This window comes from Taudactylus pleione, unplaced genomic scaffold (assembly GCF_031769625.1).
Source record: "Taudactylus pleione unplaced genomic scaffold, aTauple2 ptg000065l, whole genome shotgun sequence".
NCBI classification, from domain to species: Eukaryota; Metazoa; Chordata; class Amphibia; order Anura; family Myobatrachidae; genus Taudactylus; species Taudactylus pleione.
This window is the reverse complement of record NW_028284467.1, coordinates 11,827,962-11,849,978: the sequence shown is the minus strand read 5'-3', so window position 1 is coordinate 11,849,978 and position 22,017 is coordinate 11,827,962. Positions and strand designations below refer to the sequence as shown.

Below are 22,017 nucleotides of genomic sequence, written 5' to 3'. Positions count from 1 at the left end.
GGGACGTTCCTGTGCAGAAAGGAGAATCCGCCGCCCGAAGGAAGCATCCTGAGAGGCGAAGGTGTCAAACCTGTAATACCTCACGAAGGTATGGACAGAAGACCACGTAGCAGCCTTGCAGATCTGAACTGCCGAGGCACCACGTCGAGCTGCCCACGAAGGACCCACAGACCTAGTGGAATGAGCCTTCAGAGAAGGAGGGACCGGTAGGCCTTCATGAAGATAAGCTTCAGAAATAGCCATACGGATCCAGGCTGCCAAAGTTTGCTTTGAAGCAGGCCAACCCTTTTTACAGAAGCCATAGAGGACAAACAAAGCGTCCGACTTCCTAAACGAAGAAGTGCGGTCAACATAAGTCCTTAAGGCCCGCACAACATCCAAAGAGGCCTCACCCACGGAAAGACCCGGTGAGTTAAAAGCCGGAACAACTATTTCCTCGTTAACATGAAACTGGGAAACAACTTTGGGAAGAAACTCGGGCCGAGTGCGGAGCACTGCCCTGTTCCCATGAAAAACCAAGAAAAGGGGGTCTACAAGATAGAGCCCCTTACTCAGAAACACGTCTGGCCGAAGCAACGGCCAGAAGGAAAACAGTCTTAGCTGTTAGCCATTTAATATCCACTGAGCCCAGTGGTTCAAACGGCGGTCCTTGGAGAGCCCTCAGGACCACAGCCAAATCCCAAGGCGCCACAGGTGGAACAAAGGGCGGCTGAATACGGAGAACACCTTGCATAAAGGTGCGCACATCCGGGATTGTAGCAATCCTACGGTGAAACCAGACAGATAGGGCCGAAACCTGTACCTTCAAAGAAGCAAGGCGAAGCCCATGATCTAGTCCCGCTTGCAGGAAGGCGAGAATCCGAGACAGACGAAACTCCTGCGGTGCATAACCTCTCGGTCGACACCACTGGAAGAACGTATGCCACACGCGATGGTATATCCTCGCAGAAGACGGTTTCCGAGCTCGTAACATGGTACGCACCACAGAGCTGGAAAACCCCCGGGACCGCAGCATGGCCGTCTCAACAGCCACGCCGTCAAAGACAGCCGAGTCAGTTCCGGGTGAAGACAAGGACCCTGAGACAGAAGGTCCGGTCGTAGCGGCAACCGCAGAGGACTGTCCACGGACAGACCCTGAAGGTCTGAGAACCAGTGCCGTCTGGGCCACGCGGGAGCTATCAACAGGAGCGTCCCTCCTTCCTGTTTGAATTTCCGGATTACCCGTGGAAGAAGGGAGACCGGAGGGAACAGGTATGCGAACCTGAACGTCCACCGGACGGACAGAGCATCCACCAGAGACGCCCCTTCGTCTCTTGTGCGAGACCCGTACACCGGCAACTTGTTGTTGTGCCGGGATGCCATGAGGTAGATTTCTGGAAGACCCCACCTGTCCACCAGTAGTTGAAAAACGTCCGGGTGCAGGGACCATTCCCCTGGATGAACGTCCTGGCGACTTAGAAAGTCCGCCTCCCAATTTAGCACTCCCGGGATGAAGACCGCTGATATGGCCGGAAGATTGCGCTCCGCCCAAACCAGGATCCGAGAGACCTCTACGAGAGCCGCCCGACTGCGAGTTCCTCCTTGCCTGTTTATGTAGGCACCGGTGGTAGCATTGTCCTACTGGACCTGCACCGGGTGACCCTGGAGAAACCGCTGTGCCTGCAGGAGAGGATTGAAGACTGCACGGAGTTCCAAGATATTTATTGGAAGCTCCGCTTCTGTCGGCGTCCACCTGCCCTGGAACAAGTGTGGACCCGAAACTGCTCCCCAGCCCCGAAGACTGGCGTCCGTTGTCAACAGGACCCAATTTGGAACCCAGAACGGACGTCCCTTGTTGAGGTGGGTCGTCTTTAACCACCACGCAAGGGACAGGCGAACCTCCGGGGTGAGCACAATCGTCTGGAACTTCAGAGACTGAGGCAGCCCGTTCCACTTGGACAGGATCAGGTGCTGCAGAGGTCTGGAGTGAAACTGGGCGTATTCCACCATGTCGAACACCGACACTATGGAGCCCAGTAACCTCATCGCCGAGTGTAAGGACACCCGGCGGCTGTGCAGACAACTGCGCACCCTTGACTGTAAAGCAGAGATCTTGTCCTCCGTCACGAAGATCCTTTGCTGTCCCGAGTCCAATAAGGCTCCAAGATGCAGAATCCTCCGAGACGGGATTAGAGTGGACTTCTGCCAGTTGATTAGCCAGCCGTGCCGTTGCAGCAGTGCAATGGTCAGGTCCAAGTGGTGTAACAGGAGCTCTGGAGATCCTGCCACCAATAACAGGTCGTCCAAGTACGGCAACATGCGGACTCCTTGCAGCCGCAGAGAAGCCGCCATGACCGCCATCACCTTGGTGAAAACACGTGGTGCTGTCGCCAGGCCAAAAAGGTAACGCCCGAAACTGGAAGTGGTCGCTGCGGATTGCAAACCGAAGGAACTCTTGATGGCGCAAAAGAATAGGGATATGCAGGTAAGCGTCCTGTATGTCCAATGACACCATGTAGTCCCCAGGTTCCAGCGCCAGAATGATGGACCGTAGGGTCTCCATCCGAAACTTCGGGACCCGCAAAGACTTGTTGAGTGCTTTGAGGTTGAGAATCGGACGATATGACCCATTGGGTTTCTGTACCAAAAATAGATTTGAATAGAAACCCTGGCCCCTCTGGGAGAATGGAACAGGCACTATAACTCCAGCCTGGAGCATAGTGTGCAGTACCTTCTGCAGCTCCGTAGCCTTGTTCCGGTCTGATGGTAGACCCGTGGTGAAGAATCGAGCCGGGGGTCTGTGCCGGAAGGAGAGGGCGTACCCGTGGGAGACCACCTCCAGAACCCAAGTGTCTGTCGTAGTGAACGACCAACACCGTGAGAACTGCAGCAGGCGGCCTCCCACCCTGGGATCCCCCAAGGGGAGACCCGGACCGTCAGGCCGCAGGCTTGTCATCTGGCTTGGGGGCCGGACGTCTGGTACTCCATGCCTGTTTCCGGGGCTTGACCGATTTCTTAGGGCCAGCCTGTCGAGGAAACGACTGTGGTTTGGGCCTGCCCTGGGCCCTAGATGACCGAAAGGACGATGGTCCAGAACCAGAAGGAGCAGCGGCCGACGGGAGACAAGCAGATTTGGCTGCCGCCAGCGTGGCCACAATCTTATCCAGATCCGGACCGAAGAGAACTTCTCCGGTAAACGGCAACGCTTCCAGACCTTTCTTGGAATCTGCGTCCGCCTTCCAGGATCGCAGCCACAAGGTGCGACGAGCAGCTACCGCTGCTGAAGAAATTCTAGACACCAGAGTACTAATGTCTAGAGCCGCCTCGTTGATGTAGGTGGCCGAATCACGGAGATTGCAAATCAACTCCGCCTGTTCGGCCGGACAGTCGGATTCAAAAGAAGCCTCTAATGAATCCGCCCAGCGCTCCATCGCTCTGGCAACCCAGCAAATGGCCATAGCCGGCCGTGCTGCCCCCCCTGCAAGGGAATAAGCGGACTTCAGGCAGATTTCTACCTTGCGGTCCGTAGCATCCTTAAGGGAGGACATGGATGGCATCGGCAATGTGGCACTACGGACAAGACGGGTCACGTGAGAATCCACCTGTGGAGGGGATTCCCACTTAGCAAAATAATTATCCGCGAACGGATAAGCCACCGCCAGGCGTCTCTGCGGCTGGTATCTTTTGCCAGGTTGTTTCCACGCCTCCTCTAAATGGTCCACCAACTGACCCGAAAGAGGAAAGACTGTGGCATCGCCCTTCACATCTTTGAAAAAGGCATACTTAGATTTAGCCGCTGGGGGAACTTCGTCCTCAATCACCAAGGCTGTGCGGACCGCCCGAATAAGTCCAGGAATATATACTTTGGACTTAGCATCAGCGTCCTTAGTATGGAGAGGTTCCTGATCGTAAGGATCCAGAATCTCCCCATCATCAGACGTCCCTTCGTCATCCTCATAAGGAGCGGACAGAGACGCCACCGGCCTTTTATGAGGCCGCATCACAGACTCCCCTTGCAACACATCCAACAAGTGCTGTACAGAACTCGTCAGGGAGTTAACCCACGCTGGCTCCTGAGAACCCGGGAGCGGGGAAATAGGGAGACTGTGGGGTACCACCAATTGTCGTGGGAACCCCTGCATGGGTGACGACACCACAGACTGCTGGGACAAACCCATCGGAGTAAACGCGGGCTGCGGAGCTAACTGGCCCACTAAAGCTGTTAACGCCTGAGCGAAACAAGCCCAGGGCGGCTCCTGTACCGGTGCTGTAACCGTAATAGGCCGCGCCATGGACAAACACTGCCGGCAAAGGCCCTCCGCGCTACCCTCCCCCTCCGCTAACGGTACTTTGCACGTGGTACACTGTAGCCGGAGGGGAAAATCACTTTCAGACATGATGGCACCACGTATGTGACCTCTCTCACCAATTAAGTATTAAATAGGCGAGAGACCACCCTGCAGCACCGCACCGCAAGGGCTTTAGCAGAAAGAACAGGGACAGTAATAAAGCTGACAGTTTAGAGAAGAAAAGTTACAGGCAGCGCTAGCACAGTCACATACAATGCAGAGAAATAACAATTCCTGCACTAACAGCGCTGATCACTCAACTACACAGACACAGGGCCTGGTAGGACACAGCGCTGCATACACAGACCTGAGCCACAGCGGAGGAGAGGTATGCGGGGGGACCCAGACCACGATGCTTCCTTCCAGACTTCCAGCAGCGTTCACCAATGCGTTGCAGAGAAGATGGCCGCCGAGGAGCAGAGAGAAGCTGGCCTGGGGGAGGAGCGCTGACACAGGACCAGTCAGCACAGTGCAGAGAGGGCTGTGTGCAGCGGGGGAGGCGCCGGCTGTGAGACAGGGAAGGCGCGCTCCCCTGGCATGCATTTAACCCCTGGGACGCCGCAGCGCTACCGCTCTGCTGCGGTCCGCTGTCCCAGGGGGTAGTGGAAAGCGCAGGTTCAGTACCTGGCTCCACGCTGCAGCCAGTCCCCAGGGAGCCCCCTGCCTGGGGACTTAGGACCATGTGACCAGCGGGGACCCACCGCGGGACCCCGCTGCTTACCTTTGTCCCCCTTGGATCCGGCCATGGTCCGGAACATCTGGGGTCACCGCTAGCTGTGACCCCAGATGCTCACCAGCATCCCCGGATCGGTACCGGCGTTCTGGTACCGGCGGGGGTGTAGGGAAGACAGCATGGACGTCAGGACTGACTGTCCATGCTGTACATCCAGATGTGCAGCCACAGCTGCACTGAAGAAAGCTTCAGGGGCTCTTCTAGCCCCACTCCGACAGGTGCACCCGACGCCGGCCGGGCACAAAACTAAACTGAGGTGCCTTGGCCCGGGGGCGGGGTATAGGAGGGGGACCTAGTGCATCCTGGGAGGCTGAAAGCTTAACTCTTTGGTGCCCTGCGACTGACGTCACACCTATATCCCAAAGTATCCTGTGGATACCCTATGGACCCTGAAGTAGAAAATGATTATTCAGAATAATGCATCGAAATACCGACGCCGGATTCCAGGACGAAGCGTGCCCGAACAATGTAAGTCCGGGGTGCCCGTCCTGTTAGCCGTGGGGGGGAGGGGGGAGGGGTAAGTTTAGGTTAGTTAGCTGGGTTAACATTAGGTTTTGGGGGGGGGGGGGAGTTAGGGTTAGGCACCCCTAGGGGGGAGGGTTAGGGTTAGGCACCCCTTGGAAGAGGTTAGGGCCAGGTAACCCCCCGGGAGGGTTAGGTTTAGGGAGCGGTAAGGGGGGGTAAGGGTTAGGCACCCCCGGAGGGAAGTTAGGCTTAGGCACCACCCCGGAAGTTTGGGGTTAGGCACCCCTAAGGGAGGGATTTCCTGCTACAGGGCTCATGCCGCCGGCATTTCAATCCCATTCCTTCTCAAAGACGCACGTAATACAAATAGTATTTAGGTGTATGTGTTGAGCCAGATGCATTACCTGATGCATTCAGCTCAAAAACAGTAGCATCCACCCAGACGTACATCAGACTTAACAAGTGTGCAAACGTAGCCACCCTAAAGATAGCACATTTGAATATGAAATTTAATTAAATACAAAAACAAATGAATTACAAACACATGTTGTTTTCCGTTATACAAATCAAACTCTGCAGTAGTTTAAATAAAAATGGCAATTAAGTAAATTCAAATAAAAGGCAGTGACTTCAAGAAATAAAGCTGCCACGCCAATTATTTAAATACTATCATCTGGAGGTGTCAACGAGCAATCAGCCAATCAGAAGCAGCTAGATGGTGCTACTGAATGCCATCATCGAGTATCGTTGCACCATTCTAATGCGGGGCATACACTATACAATTATCTGTCAGAAATCTGTCCAATCTAGTTGGTTGGATTGAAAACATGATAGTGTATGGGAGCAAATGACAGTCGACCATTTGCTTACAAACACTGGAAGGCAGACAAAATTGGTCGTTCAGACAAATTGGTTATATCAACCGAATTTAACCAATTTGAACAATCATTTTTGTCCATTTTCCAGTGTTTGGGACCATATGGTCGAATTTCATTTGCTCCAATACATTACAAGGTTTTCATTCCAACCATCTAGATTGGACAGATATCTGACAGATAACTGTATAGTGAGATACGAATCCTAAAATACATTATCTGCGGATGCACCTACATCTTATTGTGTTGCATTTACACAAGTACGTTCTTACGCAAGTTGTCCTACGCCTGTCTGTCTAGGCAGCTCCTGCACCGCTTCTCCAGACCAAAGGAGATGGATGTCAATGATACAGAAAAATATATATATATACAGACCTATGCATATTCGGTGCACATGACTAGTGGTAATGTGTATTTTATGCCATAAACGTACATCCTACTATGAAAAAAAGCCACTTCAAGAAATACTTTTATAGTAATCAAATTTCCGTACAGTAGGGATACTAATACAGTATAAGCTTACACATCATAGAGGGCACTTTGTAAATATTTACCAAGTGACCCATAATTTGTTTATATTTGTACAATCATAAAATGTACACGATAAAGCGGAGAAAGAAACCCTTCATTAAATGATTGTATGGGAAGATGTGTTGCTACTAAAAGACAAGTGCATACCTACATGGATCTCTAGCTACTGTATATGTGCAAAGTAAGGTACGTACAGTACCTGAGAATGTTTAAGCCATCAGAAAGGGCTGACATGTCACCCAACAGACCTGAAGATGTGAAAGGTGGATCAGGGGACAGGGTTTGGATAGATAGTTGGCAGACTAAGTAGATGGGTGTAAGGTTATTTGTTTCATATTTTGAGATGTATGACCGATGACTTCAACAGTTGTTCTGAAGGACAAACTAAGCTGGAAATCTAATAAATATGTATACCAGCGCTAGCTGAATATAAATATTATAATATAGGCCACTTGTCCCAAATCTCTTATTGAATTAGGACCTCCTCTGTAAGATGTTAGCAGCAAAGTTTAGCAGGCATAGTGATCAATCAGCCGCAGTTAAAGTTCACTTGAGGGACAAAGGGTCCAAATGGTATCCAGAGATAGAGTCCAGGAGTCTAAAAGTATACCATTTGGACCAGTTTTCCCTCAAGTGAACTTTAACTGCGGGTGATCACCAGTGGGCTACCCCTAGAGCACACCGATATTTGGATTGATTGCTTACAGATACATGGGGATTGATCACTATGCCTGGTAAACTTTGCTGATAACATCTTACAGAGGAGGTCCTAATTCAATAAGAGATTTGGGAGTTTAACAAGTGGCCTATATTATAATATATTATCATTCTTATAGACGTTTTATTACAGAGTTTTTATATGTGAGTAAATAAATGCTTCATATTAATTTTTGATAACAACCTGCTTTAATTATTGTTCTATACTTATATATATTTATATATTTATTTTCAACTAGCGCTGGTATACTTACTTATTCAGGGTCGTTTCTAGAGAGGAGGGGGCCCGTGTGCAGTCTCCGACACGGGCCTCCTCCTCTCTGTTTGGCGGCCGGCAGCGCACTGAGCTGTGTGCGGCCAGCGCCGGAGTTATACACTCTGGGCACTAGAATGCGCCCAGAGTCTATAGAGTATGCGCAGGTCACGGGGAAATTGGCCGAGGTGGAAAAACGCCGACGTGGACTCTGGAGAGGTAAGTAATACTATGGGGGCAGGATGTGCGGTTCGGGGCCCCCTGGACCAATGAACCCCTTCCCCCGCACACCCTACACCCATTATAGATACGTCCCTGTATTTATTATTCTTTTTTTTTACAACCCTCATACCAGCTGCTATTTGACAGCGCACTTTATTTGTTTTATATATTGTAAGCTGGAAATCAGCCTGACACAAGGTGGTTATAATCTGTACATCTTTGGGTAATATACTGACTAATAATGCGTCAGCAGTCACATTTTGTGCACTCAGCCTTACCTTCAAGCTCTTCTTTCTCATAATGAATATTAAGGACTGAACTAGTTCCACCTTGGTCTACAACAGCCTCTTCATCAGATCTCTGTAAGAAAACAGAATAGTGTGTGTCAGCATTCACAATGTAATAATTGTGTTACAGTTTGTTTATAGTTTATGGTTAGTAATAGTATCCGATACTTGCAAGGATGAGTGTTACCTTCTCTCCCGGGAGCCGGTTGAACAAGCTCAAATTCATAAGTCTCTCAGAAATTCTGGCAGAGTAGGCAATTATGTCAGTATCTTGCTATTACTTGAAAGTAACAATTGTTGTGTTTGGTGGTACTTTTGTTCTCTATAAATTGCAGAATTGCATTACCTGTGGGAGACTGTATGGCCATCTCTCCAGAGCATGTATGTAAAAATTACTCACTAATAAATGGCTGTACTTTATACTTTGGCAGGTATCCAATTAGCCCCGAAAATTATTTGGACGCTAATGGATCCCCCGGGACTATCATTTAGCCCCGAAAGCCACCACTTATCTGGGATTGTGTTTCACCTGTCTCAGGCAGGCGAAACAAAATCTTCAAAAACAGCCCCGCTTTTGTGTCGGCGATCGCGAAAACAAACCGGTTTCATAGATTGGGGGGGGGGGTATATGTGGGGGACAAAATCCAACTTTCTCGACAATTTAAAGGTGCGACTTTGTCCCATAACTCAGCAAATGTAATAACCTGCGAACTTGTGAGTTCGAGGCTATGCATTGTGCGAGTCCATGTGTTTTTTCATATGAAAACTCGCACCTTGTAATTCGAGTTTCAGTACAAGGTGTGAGTTATCCCCCCTCCCTAAAAGCACACCCAGCACAAGCCTTTAATGAGCCAGTATGGTTGTGAAAATACAGGGATAAAAAATGTAAGGTTCCCCTGCATTTTCATCAACCAGCACCAGGCTGAGTGAGCCGGTCCTGGTTCTGGAAATACGGGGGACAAAATGAGTGGGGGTCTCCCGTATTTTCCACAACTAGCACTGGACTTTTTCTGGGGTTGTGGGGGGAGGAGGTGTAATGCCATAGCTGGGGGACACTTTCACCGGATCCCCCGGCCAAAGCATAATCACCTGACCACTAGTTAGCCCAAGCCCAATTCAGGGGTTTCCCCTCTCCTGGGCATCCCAGGCTTTCTGTGTCCATGTCCTGTGTTTATTTTAATATTTATGTTGCAGGTGAACTAGAGGTACCAGCGGTCCCTTAATGCCCTGCATGCTGTTAATTGTAGTTCTTCAAGAACCAGCATGCAGGGGAGGCTTTCCGGGACCTCTAGTTCTACTGTAAAAGACAATATTATCTCATCTATTTTTTACACATTAACCTTGCACCCACTGCCCATAGGTGCTGGGGATAGCCCGAAATTTTAAGCCCAGGCCTGGGGTGCCCTGGAAAGGAGAAACCCCTTTATTGGGGGGGTCTCCACCTCCCCAGGGATCCCCGGCCTGGGCTGACTAGCGGTCAGGAGTTGAATGCCTTGGCATTACACCCCAACTAGAAAGAGTTCAGTGCTGGTTGTGGAAATTACATGAGGCCCCTACTCATTTTGTCCCCTGTATTTCCACCACAACCTGGACTGGCTAACTGAGCCCAGCGGTGGTTGATGAAAATATAGAGGAAACCTATGTTTTTTTTCCCCTCTGCATTTTCACAACTCAGAAAAGCCCGGTGCTGGTTGTGCTTTTACGGGGAACCCCACTTTTTTTTTTTCTTTTAACATTTCGCTATTTTTTTTTACACAGAAGTATGCACTGATTTCACGGATCTGAGCATGTTTCTGTGTAAATTGGATCTGCTCAGGCTTTACCCACTAGCCTGAAGCATGTCTGTTTTTCTACGAGTTTTAGGTCAGTAATAGTGTGCGAGTTAAAAACTAGCACTCTATTACATTGGCCGAATTGTATTCTCACAATGGCCAAATATCCGGATGTGAGGTTAGCCATTGAGAGTTGCTGGGTTGTGAGAAACATGCAAGTTCGCATCTTCACGCACCCTATTACATAGGGTGAGCTTTATAAATGTGCGAGGATAGCTCTATACTTTCAAAACTCGGACCCCTTTACATTTTGCCCATTGTGTTTTCTCATGAAAAAACAGGCTCTAGTTGTATAGCGCAATAATGACCATAGGGCAAAAATCGAGATAACAGCCCCTTTTGTTTTGTGAGAAAATTGATCAGGGCTAATTGCTAATTGGATACCAGCCTAGTCTTTCCAATGCTCACCTCCTGTCGCTCCCAGAGGGAAAGTCCAGGTGGAAAATTATCATCACATCTCCACCCCCTGCTGTGCACTGCCACAATTTACAGAATTCATCACAAATCTGATGATCCTAAACCAGGCAGTGGACCAGTCAGATCTGGGGAGCTGGTCTACTCTCCAGGGTTTGTGTGGACTACCCGAAATCCTGGACTTTCATGGAGAGTAGGCACTATTATTTTTTTTGCAAATAAACTACAAATATGTTGTCTACAAACATAAAACAACTATAAGTAATAATGTAGGTATCAGGTAAGCAAAGCAGATATTTCTTGTTGTTGACAAAATAACTTAAAAAAATAAAAAAAGACATCCATGGCAACTGTGGCGTACTCTAAAGTGTGTCCATGTGCGTCAGCATAACCACTAATGATTCATTGAAACTTTTCAAGACTTGGTAAGTGAAGCAATATCCATTATGTTGCAGACTATTTCACTATGAAAAAAAAAAAAAAAGTCATAGGCTTATCATGGTAGGTGACCAAATGACATTACTTGGTCATTTGCATTTTACCTTGGTCACTGTATGCCTCTATTTGTAATGAACAATGGCAGGCACTACTTCATGATTAGCCAAGATTATGTATTATTATAATTATCCCATATCTAAGATGAACACTGCGCTATAACTAGTGAAAGTCATTTAAAGCTTAGAGACTACATTTCCCCACCACCGATATTACCAAATGAAAATAAGAAAAATAGCATTTTTTGTAATCATCTGGATAAACACAAAGTAGAAAAGTATATGGGAGGATGAATGTAATACAGAAAATGGTATTATAAGTCCTTAAACTCTGTAAAGCGGACTACAGCGTAATGCTATTCCACTCAGAAGTACTCAGCTGTGATTCTATCTTGATGAAATAAACAAACATGCCAGGGTAATTGGCCTTGATATGAAGTGATAAAATGGATGCTGGGGACTTGAAGATGTAACAGACAGACTAAAATCAAATTAGAATACTGTACGGCACTGGATCACCATGAGTGTACACGGACGTCTGTCCATGGATTCCCTAAATGACTCCGTTTTTCGTGTGACTCTATCCCTCCCTGATGCTATCTTTTAACCCAGTGTATTGTATGAATCTGTTAACATTTCACTGTTGCATTAGTTTCCTATATTTCAATTCCTACTGATGTTATTCCGCCCCACACCACCACACAGTTTTATTTTGTTACTTGTCCTAATTTCTCTAAAATGTATTTACTTTTGCTATTATATTCAGTAATACTGTGTGACTGGACTTTGATTACCACGGATCCCCTTTTCAGCCTCAACATGTTTATTATGTTTTATATATAGGTTATAACCATGACAGTCCAACAACAAATACGTCACATGTTCTCATTTTGACAGACCATAACCATCCCTATCTTTCCCATTCCTGAAACGCTGCACCTGTACACAAGTATTCATTTAAAGGCTTAACAAGCCTAGAAAGATCATCAGGCTGCATCTGCCACAGAAGCCCCAATTCTACACCAACTTATCATTGCTGTGAACTTGTGATGCCACTATGAAAAATACACATGTACCTTTTGCATCTGCCAGCTGACAAGTGAACATGTTAACAGTGTTTAATTTGCACATAAACAACTCCTAATGGGGTATAGCGGGCCTATAGAGGAGAGGGAAGGGGGAGGGGCTTGACCAGACTATGGTTTGGGCGTGACTAGAACGTAACATTTTTTAGTCTGCTTCCACCCCCTCAGTGCTTCACTGTAATGTTGTGCGCACCACTATTTATTGCAAGTGGCACAACCTTTGGAGCTCATCAGAGCCGCACGCAAGCGGCCGCTCGCTCGTTCGCGACAGATGTTTTACGACCGCGTATGCGCACGCTTTGGTCTGCGCGTGCGCGAACCACTCTGAGCGATTGGAATCCACTCGCTCGCCAAGCAAAGACAGCCCAGAGTAATGAGTGAGAGGAGAGGCCGTTTGTGGGTGGTAACAGGGGCAGGACTCTAATAACGGGGGAGTGGAGGTGCGAACGCAGGCGTGCCTGAGTGTTTCAACGCCGTTTCAGAGGCATGCATAATTAACAGCCAGCGTCATAGTACACGTCACATGCCTGTTTTTTTCACTGAAGTCCTCGCAGTGCTTGCGGTAGGGTAAGGCAACCACAAGCGCTGTGATCCCTTTCCGATTGTCCTCGATGTACCAATGTTTTAATACACTTCCTGGAGATGACTTGCGCTAGTGGGCATCTCTACATACGCTAATGGGTGTCTGAATACACAAAGTGATCGCTCGGCCAGACAAAGTGGGCGTGCTTATGCTTTTCCGAGCGAGCGCCTGCCATGCCGTCACTTTGCATACGCTGGGGGCGAGCGATCGCATCTAGCGAGCGGCTCTGAATCAGGCCCTTTGTGCGGTCCTACATTGCAGAGTAACACTAAAAGGAGCAGTTAGAGGATATAGTGCTAAACATCAAACACCCTATTGAAAGCCCTTTATATAAATGTATCCTACAATAAAAATGCAGGGCAAAATAAAAAATATTGTAACAATTTTATTATGTATGAGAAAAGAGTTGAGGTGAACACTTATTTTAAGAAAGGGTAAAAAAAGAAACTGCATTTAAAATCAGTCCAAAATAAAACCTTAAATTGCATACATAAAACAGAATAAATAACAATTTATTCTGAGTACTGAGGTTTATGGAGGCAGACACTCCCTAAAACTGCACTAAGGCTCCAAGTGCAATTGTTCATTATATAATGAATTATATAAGGAAATGGATAAAGAGCAATCCAATAACAGACTTGTATATAGTCAGTAATTGAAACTCACACCATAGCATGGAAATGCTTATTAGCAGATTTTACCCCCCACCACCCCAAGTCTCCTTAGGATAGTTATAGGAGAAATGATGAGATATTGGTTTTAGGGGTGAATATATCTGATTGTAATGCTTTATATATGTAATATACTCCACAAACTTGAAATGGACACATTGGAGAAGTAATGCTGCTGCAATAGCAGTACATCCCCATGGAACCAATAGATACATTTAATGTTTTACCATTTCTAATTTCTGGTCTGGTGTTAAATATAGCAGGGTGGTGTCCGGATCTCCCAATATCATAGGAACTGCAGCGTATTGAAGGACAACAAGATTTGTTATGGAGAAGTAGGGGTGCTGGCCACTGCTGGACGCATTTCGCAGTGGCCTGTGTGGAAGTGGTTATCTACAGCAAAACCCTTTAAATAAGGTGATGTTTAGAGCTGTATACTTTTGCTGCACCTTTTAATATTGGAGTTTTAGGGAGTCTTACGCAAGAGTAATTCAATGTTGAGTGAACCAGGGCTCCCCACCTGACCATCTCCAATATTGATGACAGTTTACATGAAGGTTGGCATATATGTCAGACTAACCTTGGGAAAATGTAAATTCACAATATGCAATAGTAGCAAGACAAGACTATGACCCTCAAAGTGGGGGTAGGTGCAATTGTCTCCAAGTCCGCAGCACACAATCAGCAGCTGGGGACCATCTTCAAAATTGGTCTACTTGAGATGGAATTTTCCCCTCCCCTATTGTACAACTGCTTACACCACCAACACTGTTATAATTCCAGCGCCACAGGAGAATTTGTGGTTCTAGCTTCTCAATGAAGCTCAACACAACAGATTACATACGTCCCATATTTCCCACAGTCCTGACTGTCTAAACAGTCACAAAATCCTCCTGTCCCGAAAGTGAAATTTCCCACATAAACACTGCGGTACTTAGCCAGAGATATTTCAAATTCTCTCTCTCTCTCTCTGAGGTGAGGTGGGCAACGACAATCAGCACTTCCGAGAAAAGAGAGAACATTTCATCCCACTATCTATTATGGGATGTTGCAAAGCTGTGGCAGGAGTAATGTTAGGGGCTGCCAGCAAAATGTGCTGAATGCCATTCTGATGCGTCCTGACACAAATTATGCCCTGTTCGTTGATAAACATTGATAAAATTGTTATACTATGCGCTTCATTTGGGTTTAATAAAATCACAAAAAGCTGAGGGTGTTTCTATACCCACTAAGATGCAGCTAACTCTCTACAAATACATTATGTTTAACTCAGTAAAGACTTTCCCAGCTAAAGAGTTACATAATAATCTTGTTTAGCAGAGCATGAAGCTTCATTATTGTTATATTAATTGTTAATCTCTCATAGATCCTGCAGCCCAGATAATACATTCAAAGCTACAGGACACACTAATGAGACTAATGCTTTCAAAATTTTAAAATGGAATTAATAGCAATGGAAGTTCTTCTACAAGTATTGTCAGGAGCATAAAATCACTGTTCATTTGCTGTTCTTTAGCCATTTATAAATAAAGATCTGAGGTAATTTAAAATGACAAACTGCACACTGACCCCGCAAACACTTCATGCAACATGGCTACAGGTCATACCGATAATGTAACTGCTATTTTTTTCAACTGTTTTATAGAGTGAATTGTATATGGGATTGTGAGTATGAATTACAGCGAAGCATGAGAACATTGGGCGGTGGAGAAAACCATGGAAGGAAAATCTACTGCTTAGAAGGTCCAAAAACAATTCTAATATAAGTGAGAAAAAGTTTAAATATAAATTGGAAAAAAAAAAAGGTTAAATTGCAGGTTTAACTAATGTGATACTTGGCATTTATCTATGTAGATTGGGGAGTCTACGGTTATGTGTTAAGCTGACCATACACTGCACGATCAGTGCAGACGACCCGGTGGATGGACACGATAACTGTAATGCCTGCATACACTACATAATGTATGGAGGTGATCTCCATTCACAGCATGAACGACGGGTCAGGAAGATCGGACAGGTTTGATAACCAAATCAAAAGATCTAGACCTTCTTTCAGCTAATTTCAGGTTGTGAACGATATATCAGGTCCACACACTGAATTATACTTATTGGTTGGCTGGTTTGAACGATTATCGTGCAAGGCAAGGTCAGCTTCAGTATGTATACATCTAAGACTGGGTTCATGTCCAATTGTAAATGCAATAATGTCATTTATAGTGTTCTTTTGGTATTACTGTTGATAGGCAGCCTGATACACTTCAGGGGCTTTATGGACGATCCTCTAAAATTACCCTCAATCTTATGCTGGGCATACACTACAATTATCTGGCAATCCACTTGGTATCGGCGGATCAGCCAGATAATTGCACAATGTATCTCTCCCTAAATATATTATAAATGTATAAATGTTCAACAATGTATTAAGTTTTTTTTTTCCAATGTATTTGTGGCTGTAAAATATGAGATATGGTAAGAACTTACCCTTGTTATCTCTATTTCTACGAAGTCCATAGGGTTCCACAGGATACCTTGGGGTATAGGTGTGACGTCAGTCGCAGGGCACCAAAGAGTTAAGCTTTCAGCCTCCCAGGATGCACTAGGTCCCCCTCCTATACCCCGCCCCCGGGCCAAGGCACCTCAGTTAGTTACCAAGCCATAGGCCGGAGGAGGAGAAGGAAGAGAGAGAACAAAGATCTGGACACATACAAGAATCACATTCTCACCAGAGGGAGACGGAAAACCGGTGACCAGAGCAAAGCCCATCTGCAGCACAGGTGCGACAGGGCGGGAGTCCTGTGGAACCCTATGGACTTCGTAGAAATAGAGATAACAAGGGTAAGTTCTTACCATATCTCATATTTTCTACTTCAGGGTCCATAGGGTATCCACAGGATACCTTGGGGATGTCCCAAAGCAGTATCCTTTAAGGGTGGGGACGTTCCTGTGCAGAAAGGAGAATCCGCCGCCCGAAGGAAGCATCCTGAGAGGCGAAGGTGTCAAACCTGTAATACCTCACAAAGGTATGGACAGAAGACCACGTAGCAGCCTTGCAGATCTGAACTGCCGAGGCACCACGTCGAGCTGCCCACGAAGGACCCACAGACCTAGTGGAATGAGCCTTCAGAGAAGGAGGGACCGGTAGGCCTTCATGAAGATAAGCTTCAGAAATAGCCATACGGATCCAGGCTGCCAAAGTTTGCTTAGAAGCAGGCCAACCCTTTTTACGGAAGCCATAGAGGACAAACAAAGCGTCCGACTTCCTAAACGAAGAAGTGCGGTCAACATAAGTCCTTAAGGCCCGCACAACATCCAAAGAGGCCTCACCCACGGAAAGACCCGGTGAGTTAAAGGCCGGAACAACTATTTCCTCGTTAACATGAAACTGGGAAACAACTTTGGGAAGAAACTCGGGCCGAGTGCGGAGCACTGCCCTGTTCCCATAAAAAACCAAGAAAGGGGGTCTACAAGAAAGAGCCCCTAACTCAGAAACACGTCTGGCCGAAGCAATGGCCAGAAGGAAAACAGTCTTAGCTGTTAGCCATTTAAGATCCACTGAGCCCAGTGGTTCAAACGGCGGTCCTTGGAGAGCCCTCAGGACCACAGCCAAATCCCAAGGCGCCACAGGTGGAACAAAGGGCGGCTGAATGCGGAGAACACCCTGCATAAAGGTGCACACATCCGGGATTGTAGCAATCCTACGGTGAAACCAGACAGATAGGGCCGAAACCTGTACCTTCAAAGAAGCAAGGCGAAGCCCATGATCTAGTCCCGCTTGCAGGAAGGCGAGAATCCGAGACAGACGAAACTCCCGCGGTGCATAACCTCTCGGTCGACACCACTGGAAGAACGTATGCCACACGCGATGGTATATCCTCGCGGAAGACGGTTTCTGAGCTCGTAACATGGTACGCACCACAGAGCTGGAAAACCCCCGGGACCTCAGCATGGCCGTCTCAACAGCCACGCCGTCAAAGACAGCCGAGTCAGTTCCGGGTGAAGGCAAGGACCCTGAGACAGAAGGTCCGGTTGTAGCGGCAACCGCAGAGGACTGTCCACGGACAGACCCTGAAGGTCTGAGAACCAGTGCCGTCTGGGCCACGCGGGAGCTATCAACAGGAGCGTCCCTCCTTCCTGTTTGAATTTCCGGATTACCCGTGGAAGAAGGGAGACCGGAGGGAACAGGTATGCGAACCGGAACGTCCACCGGACGGACAGAGCATCCACCAGAGACGCCCCTTCGTCTCTTGTGCGAGACCCGTACACCGGCAACTTGTTGTTGTGCCGGGACGCCATGAGGTCGATTTCTGGAAGACCCCACCTGTCCACCAGTAGTTGAAAAACGTCCGGGTGCAGGGACCATTCCCCCGGATGAACGTCCTGGCGACTTAGAAAGTCCGCCTCCCAATTTAGCACTCCCGGGATGAAGACCGCTGATATGGCCGGAAGATTGCGCTCCGCCCAAACCAGGATCCGAGAGACCTCTACGAGAGCCGCCCGACTGCGAGTTCCTCCTTGCCTGTTTATGTAGGCCACGGTGGTAGCGTTGTCCGACTGGACCTGCACCGGGCGACCCTGGAGAAACCGCTGTGCCTGCTGGAGAGCATTGAAGACCGCACGGAGTTCCAAGATATTTATTGGAAGCTCCGCTTCTGTCGGCGTCCACCTGCCCTGGAACAAGTGTGGACCCGAAACTGCTCCCCAGCCCCGAAGACTGGCGTCCGTTGTCAACAGGACCCAATTTGGAACCCAGAACGGACGTCCCTTGTTGAGGTGGGTCATCTGTAACCACCACGCAAGGGACAGGCGAACCTCCTGGGTGAGCACAATCGTCTGGGACTTCAGAGACTGAGTCAGCCCGTTCCACTTGGACAGGATCAGGTGCTGCAGAGGTCTGGAGTGAAACTGGGCGTATTCCACCATGTCGAACACCGACACCATGGAGCCCAGTAACCTCATCGCCGAGTGTAAGGACACCCGGCGGCTGTGCAGGCAACTGCGCACCCTTGACTGTAAAGCAGAGATCTTGTCCTCCGTCACGAAGATCCTTTGCTGTCCCGAGTCCAATAAGGCTCCAAGATGCAGAATCCTCCGAGACGGGATTAGAGTGGACTTCTGCCAGTTGATTAGCCAGCCGTGCCGTTGCAGCAGTGCAATGGTCAGGTCCAAGTGGCGTAACAGGAGCTCTGGAGATCCTGCCACCAATAACAGGTCGTCCAAATACGGCAACATGCGGACTCCCTGCAGCCGCAGAGAAGCCGCCATGACCGCCATCACCTTGGTGAAAACACGTGGTGCTGTTGCCAGGCCAAAAGGTAACGCCCGAAACTGGAAGTGGTCGCTGCGGATTGCAAACCTGAGGAACTGTTGATGGCGCAAAAGAATAGGGACATGCAGGTAAGCGTCCTGTATGTCCAATGACACCAAGTAGTCCCCAGGTTCCAGCGCCAGAATGATGGACCGTAGGGTCTCCATCCGAAACTTCGGGACCCGCAAAGACTTGTTGAGTGCTTTGAGGTTGAGAATCGGACGATATGACCCATTGGGTTTCTGTACCAAAAATAGATTTGAATAGAAACCCTGGCCCCTCTGGGAGAATGGAACAGCCACTATAACTCCAGCCTGGAGCATAGTGTGCAATACCTTCCGCAGCTCCGTAGCCTTGTTCCGGTCTGATGGGAGACCCGTGGTGAAGAAGCGAGCCGGGGGTCTGTGCCGGAAGGAGAGGGCGTATCCGTGGGAAACCACCTCCAGAACCCAAGTGTCTGTCGTAGTGGTCGACCAACACTGGGCGAACTGTAGCAGGCGGCCTCCCACCCTGGGATCCCCCAAAGGGAGGCCCGGACCGTCAGGCCCGCAGGCTTGTCATCTGGCTTGGGGGCCGGACGTCTGGTACTCCATGCCTGCTTCCGGGGCTTGACCGATTTCTTAGGGCCAGCCTGTCGAGGAAAACGACTGTGGTTTGGGCCTGCCCTGGGCCCTAGATGACCGAAAGGACGATGGTCCCGAACCAGAAGGAGCAGCGGCCGACGGGAGACAAGCAGATTTGGCTGCCGCCAGCGTGGCCACAATCTTATCCAGATCCGGACAGAAGAGAACTTCTCCGGTAAACGGCAACGCTTCCAGACCTTTCTTGGAATCTGCGTCCGCCTTCCAGGATCGTAGCCACAAGGTGCGACGAGCAGCTACCGCTGCTGAAGAAATTCTAGACACCAGAGTACTAATGTCTAGAGCCGCCTCGTTGATGTAGGTGGCCGAATCACGGAGATTGCCAATCAACTCCGCCTGTTCGGCCGGACAGTCGGATTCAAAAGAAGCCTCTAATGAATCCGCCCAGCGCTCCATCGCTCTGGCAACCCAGCAAATGGCCATAGCCGGCCGTGCTGTCCCCCCTGCAAGGGAATAAGCGGACTTCAGGCAGATTTCTACCTTGCGGTCCGTAGCATCCTTAAGGGAGGACATGGATGGCATCGGCAATGTGGCACTACGGACAAGACGGGTCACGTGAGAATCCACCTGTGGAGGGGATTCCCACTTAGCAAAATAATTATCCGCGAACGGATAAGCCACCGCCAGGCGTCTCTGCGGCTGGTATCTTTTGCCAGGTTGTTTCCACGCCTCCTCTAAATGGTCCACCAACTGACCCGAAAGAGGAAAGACTGTGGCATCGCCCTTCACATCTTTGAAAAAGGCATACTTAGATTTAGCCGCTGGGGGAACTTCGTCCTCAATCACCAAGGCTGTGCGGACCGCCCGAATAAGTCCAGGAATATATACTTTGGACTTAGCATCAGCGTCCTTAGTATGGAGAGGTTCCTGATCGTAAGGATCCAGAATCTCCCCATCATCAGACGTCCCTTCGTCATCCTCATAAGGAGCGGACAGAGACGCCACCGGCCTTTTATGAGGCCGCATCACAGACTCCCCTTGCAACACATCCGACAAGTGCTGTACAGAACTCGTCAGGGAGTTAACCCACGCTGGCTCCTGAGAACCCGGGAGCGGGGAAATAGGGAGACTGTGGGGTACCACCAATTGTCGTGGGAACCCCTGCATGGGTGACGACACCACAGACTGCTGGGACAAACCCATCGGAGTAAACGCGGGCTGCGGAGCTAACTGGCCCACTAAAGCTGTTAATAAAGCTGTTAACGCCTGAGCGAAACAAGCCCAGGGCGGCTCCTGTACCGGTGCTGTAACCGTAATAGGCCGCGCCATGGACAAACACTGCCGGCAAAGGCCCTCCGCGCTACCCTCCCCCTCCGCTAACGGTACTTTGCACGTGGTACACTGTAGCCGGAGGGGAAAATCACTTTCAGACATGATGGCACCACGTATGTGACCTCTCTCACCAATTAAGTATTAAATAGGCGAGAGACCACCCTGCAGCACCGCACCGCAAGGGCTTTAGCAGAAGAACAGGGACAGTAATAAAGCTGACAGTTTAGAGAAGAAAAGTTACAGGCAGCGCTAGCACAGTCACATACAATGCAGAGAAATAACAATTCCTGCACTAACAGCGCTGATTACTCAACTACACAGACACAGGGCCTGGTAGGACACAGCGCTGCATACACAGACCTGAGCCACAGCGGAGGAGAGGTATGCGGGGGGACCCAGACCACGATGCTTCCGTCCAGCGCTTCCAGCAGCGTTCACCATGCGTTCTGGAGAAGATGGCCGCCGAGGAGCAGAGAGGAGGCTGGCCTGGGGGAGGAGCGCTGCCACAGGACCAGTCGGCAGCATGCAGAGAGGGCTGTGTGCAGCGGGGGAGGCGTCGGCTGTGAGACAGGGAAGGCGCGCTCCCCTGGCACGCATTTAACCCCTGGGACGCCGCAGCGCTACCGCTCTGCTGCGGTCCGCTGTCCCAGGGGGTAGTGGAAGCGCAGGTTGGTTGCCTGGCTCCACGCTGCAGCCAGTCCCCAGGGAGCCCCCTGCCTGGGGACTTAGGACCATGTGATCAGCGGGGACCCACCGCGGGACCCCGCTGCTTACCTCTGTCCCCCTTGAATCCGGCCATGGTCCGGAGCATCTGGGGTCACCGCTAGCTGTGACCCCAGACGCCCACCAGCATCCCCGGATCAGTACCGGCGTTCTGGTACCGGCGGGGTGTAGGGAAGACAGCATGGACGTCAGGACTGACTGTCCATGCTGTTCATCCAGATGTGCAGCCACAGCTGCATGAAGAAAAAGCTTCAGGGGCTCTTCTAGCCCCCACTCCAACAGGTGCACCCGACTCCGGCCGGGCACTAAACTAAACTGAGGTGCCTTGGCCCGGGGGCGGGGTATAGGAGGGGGACCTAGTGCATCCTGGGAGGCTGAAAGCTTAACTCTTTGGTGCCCTGCGACTGACGTCACACCTATACCCCAAGGTATCCTGTGGATACCCTATGGACCCTGAAGTAGAAATATCTATATTAATAATTAAACTTGCTATTCATGTTAATAATATCTCGACAATATTTTAAACTCACTGACCTAATATTGATACATATATTTTTTAACCCTATTTTCCAAGTCGATCTTGAGC

The 22,017-nt window shown here is 49.1% G+C and overlaps 1 protein-coding gene across 1 annotated transcript in view; it reads right to left on the bottom strand.

The window, feature by feature from the left end:
* Positions 1 to 22,017, bottom strand: part of LOC148534688 (electroneutral sodium bicarbonate exchanger 1) — a 240,689-nt gene that overhangs the window by 105,883 nt on the left and 112,789 nt on the right. Inside the window, exon 2 of the mRNA XM_088465942.1 lies at positions 8,403 to 8,484. Coding sequence (XP_088322068.1) covers positions 8,403 to 8,484 — 82 coding nt within the window. The remainder of the gene's footprint in view (positions 1 to 8,402; positions 8,485 to 22,017) is intronic.